General features: G+C 37.2%; 1 protein-coding gene across 1 annotated transcript in view; it reads left to right on the forward strand.

The window, feature by feature from the left end:
* Positions 1-5,928, forward strand: part of Efemp1 (EGF containing fibulin extracellular matrix protein 1) — a 75,090-nt gene extending 69,162 nt beyond the window's left edge. Inside the window, exons 9-11 of the mRNA XM_021176472.1 lie at positions 825-948; positions 1,033-1,228; positions 5,344-5,928. Coding sequence (XP_021032131.1) covers positions 825-948; positions 1,033-1,228; positions 5,344-5,505 — 482 coding nt within the window. The 3' untranslated portion in view covers positions 5,506-5,928. The remainder of the gene's footprint in view (positions 1-824; positions 949-1,032; positions 1,229-5,343) is intronic.
* The last annotated feature ends 926 nt before the right edge of the window (positions 5,929-6,854 follow it).

Consider the following 6,854-nt stretch of genomic DNA (forward strand, 5'->3'; position numbering starts at 1 on the left):
TCTCTCTCTCTCTCTCTCTCTCTCTCTCTCTCTCTCTCTCTCTTTCTCTCTCTCTCCCCACCCACACTCCTTCCTTCTCTATGTCATTCTCCCTATCTACCTACCTCCTTTTCAGGCTCCCAAAATAGCTGCTGTTTCCTGGGAAGCTTTTCCCTTTTCATGCAAGAGAAATCATCTAAACACCACTCTTGAAGGCCCCCATGAGATGCCCCACTTCCGTTCTGGTCCCTAATCCTCCACACGCAATCAGCTGTACATCTGATGTATAGTCTTGCTTACCACTTAATTACAGTTTACTCTGGAAGGATCTATTGCTGTATCTATATTCTCAGCTAGGTTATCACTCCTTGGGACAGGAGATGAATTCTTGTTGGTATTTTGTTTACTTTCATGTAAGTGAAGTCAGTAGTTTGTGTTTGACTTTGAGTTCAACAGTCAGACAACTAGTGAGAGCTGATATGCCATGAAATGCCATGTTGAGTGACTCAGTGATACCTATTGATGTAAATGCAGTAAACTTGCATCTAGTCTTGTGCCTAAGACCAAACTGAACAAGCCAGGTGTGTTGATATATATATGTAATCTCAGATCTTAGGAGGCTAAGGCAGGAGAATTTTGAGCTCAAAGCCAACTTTGATTACATGGTGACTTCCACGCCAGCCTGCTCTGCATGGCAAGACTCTAGCACCCACTCCAAACAAATAAAAATAAATAAAGTAAACTGACCACAGTCTAGACTTCTCCCAATGTATTTCCTTACAAACCAGAATCTGGTACTCATACAATTTGCTTATGTCAGTAAACTCTTCAATGCATGACTGCAGATATAAATGAATGTGAGACCACCAATGAATGCCGAGAAGATGAGATGTGCTGGAATTACCATGGGGGCTTCCGCTGTTACCCACGAAACCCATGTCAAGATCCCTATGTTCTAACATCAGAAAAGTAAGAAATTAAAACCTATAAACATAAGTATTATTTGGTTCTCCCAAGCCAAACTTGTGACTGCTTCTGTGTTTGTCCCTGCAGCCGATGTGTTTGCCCAGTCTCAAACACTATGTGCCGGGAGCTGCCCCAGTCTATTGTCTACAAATACATGAGCATCCGATCTGACAGGTCCGTGCCTTCAGACATCTTCCAGATACAGGCAACAACGATTTATGCAAACACCATTAATACTTTTCGGATTAAATCTGGAAATGAAAATGGAGAGTTCTACCTACGAGTAAGTATGCTTAGGTAGCACTAGTGGCTGTAAAGGTGGCCATTTGCTGTGTGCATTCACGTGGAGATTAAGCTAAAACCTACAGAATTTCATGTGTAAGCACTGTGTTCAGCTGTCTGGAGTATGTATTATCAGATATTAAGAGGAGAGTGATATTCTGAAAGATTAAGTAGTCTCCTAAAAGCCCTCCTGATTACAGGCCATAGCATCTAAGAAAGCTGTGTGTGACTGTCAAACACAAGCATACCCCAAACAAATACTTCAAGCACATGCTGTTCAATTGTGCAGATAAAAACACTCTGAAAGCTTTCTCATAATAAAGTTTATAGATTGCTTTGATATTTACATATTTATCCTATCCCTTGATATATTAACTACCTTCTTGCTCCACAACCATTTCTTTGTCAGAAAATTAGAAGTGATTAATTTCTGAAGAGAAAAACTCAATTCAAAATCTGTTGCTTTTATTTTTCCTAATATAAGAGAATGTGTTTCATTAACATGTGTTTTAAACTTGAGCCACTCTAGGTAGAAGTTGTCTCTATCTGAGTTTTACACAATACAGTAACTGCATGAGAGCACAACAGACTCATTTCAAAAGCTTCGTTAAAACTAACTTTCTGTTGGAACTTTTATCCATCATTTAAGAAAATAAAATCTTCTCAGCCTTTCCATCATGCAATTAGATGAAGTCCCAACATGTTTTTTTTTTCACTACAGTAAACATGACATTTTGAAATTTAGTTTTATTTATAACATCTTTTATTAGCTTGATTTTTAAAATGATATTTTTCTCCAGACAGCCCATCTTCATGAATAGTATGAACCATTACCAATTTGGTATATTGTTAGGTAGTTTTAAATTTTTTTCAATCAAATTAATTTGTTTGTAATAAAAACAAAAACATTTAAGCTAGGCACAGATACACATGTTTGAAATCACAGCATTCACAAGACAAAATTAGAAGGACTGTAAGATTAAGGCCATCCTGGGCTATCCGGTAACTCTGAGGCTAGTTTGAAGTTTTTGAGAAAAATATCACCTCAAATTAAGAATAAGAAAAATAACTTAAAATAATAAAAATAGATCCTCTAAGAGTATTTGTCACACAGTCAAATCAAGTCCTATAAGATCTTTACCTTGAAATTCTACCAGTAGACAGCATTTCATGCTTAGGGATCAGTCAACAGGCATCAGTTGAGTACCTACTGCGTCCTCAGCCTTATGCTGGCTGCTGTAAGAAACAAAGAAGATTCAGTGCACAGTTCCTTTTCTCAAAGAATTTTTACTGTGCATTACCCTGAGTCAATTTAATGTTTAATTCTCTGGCCTAAATAGATGCCACTGTTATGGATAAGATCATTCAGGAAGAGTATAGATGGCTCAAATTGCTCAGAAGACCTAAACTAAAGAAAAGCTAAATCATGAAGACTTTTCACCTGATCTGAGGCCTACTAATCATCTCATTCACCATTGTGCTTGGCATCTGCCACTCTGCCACCAACTCTCAAACCTCAGCCATAACCTGAAGCCTGTTGTCATCAGCAAATGAGATCTTGGCTTCATGATCCTCCTTTCTGAATGCTCTCAGTCCCATTCTGAAGTGTCACCAGCACCTCACTTTCCCAGCCAGCAACCCCAGATAGATGCGATCATCCACATACATTTCATACCGAGCTTGTTAGCACAGGTTGATGATACTGTAAAAGTTTAGTATCCTCTTTCAGATGGGTCCTTCATGTGTGCGGGCAATGCTGTTGCGCTTATTGTATGTTTTTAATCCACTCTCTTCAGCCCTTGTTCTCAAATGTTCCCATATTTAGTAAACCCTTATACCCTACAATTTTAGTAAGAGTCACTTTCTGCTTTGAAATCACTGACACCAGCATTGACACTAGCCAGCATAAATTTCCCATTCTATCCCTAAAAATGTACCTCTGTATTCTCCATCTGGTTTGTTTCCAATGATATTTTATAACTGTAAGTCACGACCAACCCAGCACCATGTACTACTCATTCTGTCTCCTCTAGAAACCCTATTCCATTACACTCTCCTCTACCTCCCCCTTTGAACATGTTTCTCGCTCTAGATGTTATACTGGCTGTCTTCTTCCTTGGAACACTAGGCTATTCTGTGTTTCCTCACCTTTTGGTTTCTAGTTTTAAATTATTTATGTTTACATATATATTTTTATGAGTATGAGGAGACATGGTGTTAATGTGCAGAGGGCCAGATAAAGGTGTCAGATCTCCTGGAGGTGGAGTTACAGGCAGTTGTTTGTAGGTTATGGCATCCTCATGTTAGAGTGTTGATTTAATTATTTTAATAAATCTCAGTGAGAGGTTTCTTCTTGCCTTTGACCATTTATGTTCCCGAGATGAAAGATATGCACACAGCCTTATATTTTAATATGCCTTAAGCAGCACAATAGCTGGGCAACTGCCTAACCTCCATGCTGTTAGAATCAACTTTCCTACCAAAAACTCCAAGTGACTACTTATTAATTTCTATATTCCATCTTGGCTGCTCTTAACTCCAATTAGTCAGCTCTCTGGGCCACATTCTCTTGGCCATTTTACGTGGTGGCCCTCCATCTTCCTCTTGCATGTTCTTCTTCTGCCGTGGTGGCTCTCTTTCCTGTATCCTTCCATTGCAGCTTTTTTCTCTTTCCTTCATCCTTCTCATGGTCCCAAGTCTAGGAAACTTAAACCCTGCCTATGTCTCTTCTCCCCTGCAATTAGCTGCTGGCATCTTTATTTACTAATCATAATTAACTGGGACAAGGGTCCCTCAGTGTCACATCTGTGACTGTCTCATGCAATTTGGAGGATCTAAATTAACATTAGAATACAAGCAACATGAGATCAACCTACTACATTATAGCAACACTGGGCTTAACCACCAGGGCATCTCTCTTGCCCTAGCTTCACTTTTTTATTTCTCTCCTCTGTCCATTCCTTCAATGCCATCCTCTCCCAAGCTTTGTAATCTGTCTTAGTTGAATGTGCATCCTTTGTGATGATAGCTAAATTTTAATCTATGCTTCTATCCATTGTGTCCAGATTCATTCATTCACTTACCGACCCTTCCAAAACATCTCCCTCGATTTGCCAATGCTCACTCCATGTCCAGTTTTGAACATGTTAATTTCCTTGCTCCCTGATGATTCTAAGGCAGAGGTTCTCAACCTTCCTAATGCTGCAACCCTCTCCTGTTTTGGTGGCAACCAACTATAAAATTATTTTTATTACTACTTCAATAGTGTAATTTTCCTAGTGTTATGAATCATTATGTAAATATCTGTGTTTTCCAATGGTTATAGCTGACCCCCATGAAAGGGTTATCCATCCCCAAAGGGACTGCAACCCACAGGTTGAGAACCTCTGCTCTAAGGTATTTGTACATGTTACCTCAATGTTTCAGGAATATGTATGTATATACATATGTATGTATTCCTTTATGCTTATACTATGTGTATCCAGATAACCTAAAATTTGTCATGTTCTATTTAAATTGACTACTTACCTGTCTGTCTGTCTGTCTGTCTGTCTGTCTGTCTGTCTGTCTGTCTGTTTGTAACAGGGTCTCTCTGTGTAGCTCTGGATGTTCTGGAACTCATCTCTTTAGACCAGGCTGGTCCTGAACTCTTGCCTATCTCTGCCTCTTGGAGTCAAGGCATAAGCCACCATGCCTGTCTATGTACTAACTCCTTACTCACTAGAATGTAAACAAATGCTCATTGTTAAGAAAATGACAAATGACCACTTCCTTTACCAGTTTCAAGATTATCAGATTCTCATGTGAACTCTTTAGAGTAACTGTAATTATTCAATCCATGAGTAGAGAAATGATAATAACAAAGAAAATACTTAAGATGTTAACACATGTTAACAAGAGAAATGGGAAAAAAAGAATTTTAAAAGCAAGCCCTCTGCTTGGAGCTAGTGCAAATGAGTGGGCTAGGGTAAAAATAAAAGTTAGGAGCAAGCAAGCAAGGAGTGAACAATTCCTTTTTAACGTATTATTTCCCCTGCTAACAACAACAACAACAAATTAGAAACTCAAGCCCAAGAAAAATCATTGTACCCACCCTTCTTTTCTTGTTTTTTTTAGCAAACAAGCCCTGTGAGTGCAATGCTGGTGCTTGTGAAGTCTCTATCGGGACCAAGAGAATACATCGTGGACCTGGAGATGATGACAGTCAATAGTATAGGAACCTTCCGCACAAGCTCTGTGTTAAGATTGACAATAATAGTGGGGCCATTTTCATTTTAGCCTTTTACTCATATAAAGCCTACCACAAGCATTTAAATCAGCCAAACAATATCATTACCTTAAAACTCTATTTTATTTATAGCTATATCTAGTACATGTATATTCAAACAGCTAGACTATGGTAAGAAGTGGGCATTTAATCCATGAGTCTGTGTTTATCGTTATCACTGTGTGTAAATTAGACATTTATCCAACATTAAGAGAGCTAATCGTATATTATCTAGTGAAACTTGGATTCTTTCCTGCAAAATGGGACCAAGCAAGGATACTGTTCTGTGTTGTATAGAGTAATATACACCTCCACAGACCATCCCGTGAGAATTGGCCATCTTAGCATGAAGATCAAGAAGGAGGGTTTTTTTAACTGCTTTGTAAGAAAATGGAAAAAAGTCAATAAAGATATATTTCTTTAGAAAATGAGAATCTGCTATGTTTGTGTTGGTCTGTATTTTAATGATCAGTTTAAAGGTACTTGTTTCTTGTTTAGCAGAAAAATTGTTATTGTGCAACATGTTTGTTTCTATATGGCATCTTAAAACTCGTCAGAAATTTCACTCACAATTCCAAAAAAAAAAAAAAAAATCAAATTTTATCCCCCAAAATTTTATCCCTTTGAGAAGTCTATGAGAAATAGTAGAGAAAATAGCTTTTTCCAAAAATCATTTTAGAATTCTCGAAAGAAGCAAATTAAGTACATATAATAGAATCCCTGAAGCAAGAAATGCACTTAAAGTTCAGAGAAAAATGAAGAAGCGATATTTCCCTGGAGACACTCCTGTTTCTAAGCCTAATTTCTAACAAGCCTCTAGTTTGCCAGCAACAATCTAACCCTTACTTGCACTCAGAGAGGGAGAAAAAGTGGCTCTTTACTCTTAGAATTCACATTATTCTTCCTGATCAATTATATGAAAAAGTTTCATGTCTTGTTTGTTTAAAATAACTACTTCTCTTTGATGTATCATATTTTCAAATAAAAATAAATATTCTTTTAATTAGAAGAGTACCCAATCTCCAGATATTTTTAAGATGACCAATTATAGCTGATTTTATATACATATATATAAAATATCACAAAGGTATATATATGTATATGTGTATACATATATATATATATACATATACATATGTATCACAAAGATGCAAAAAGACAATTAAAATCATACCCCACACACACAAATGTGCACAACCAATAGTTTCTTACATCTCATTTAAAAGCACAAATAAATGATCCTGTCACAAGTAACCTTGCTGCTAAAAACAAGTATCTTTTGGAGTTTATTTGTGCAAAAATTTTTAAAAACAAACCTTACTGAGGAACAAAATATAAATTCTTTGACTGTAGGATTGGG

This window comes from Mus caroli, chromosome 11 (genome assembly GCF_900094665.2).
Source record: "Mus caroli chromosome 11, CAROLI_EIJ_v1.1, whole genome shotgun sequence".
Classification (NCBI taxonomy): domain Eukaryota; kingdom Metazoa; phylum Chordata; class Mammalia; order Rodentia; family Muridae; genus Mus; species Mus caroli.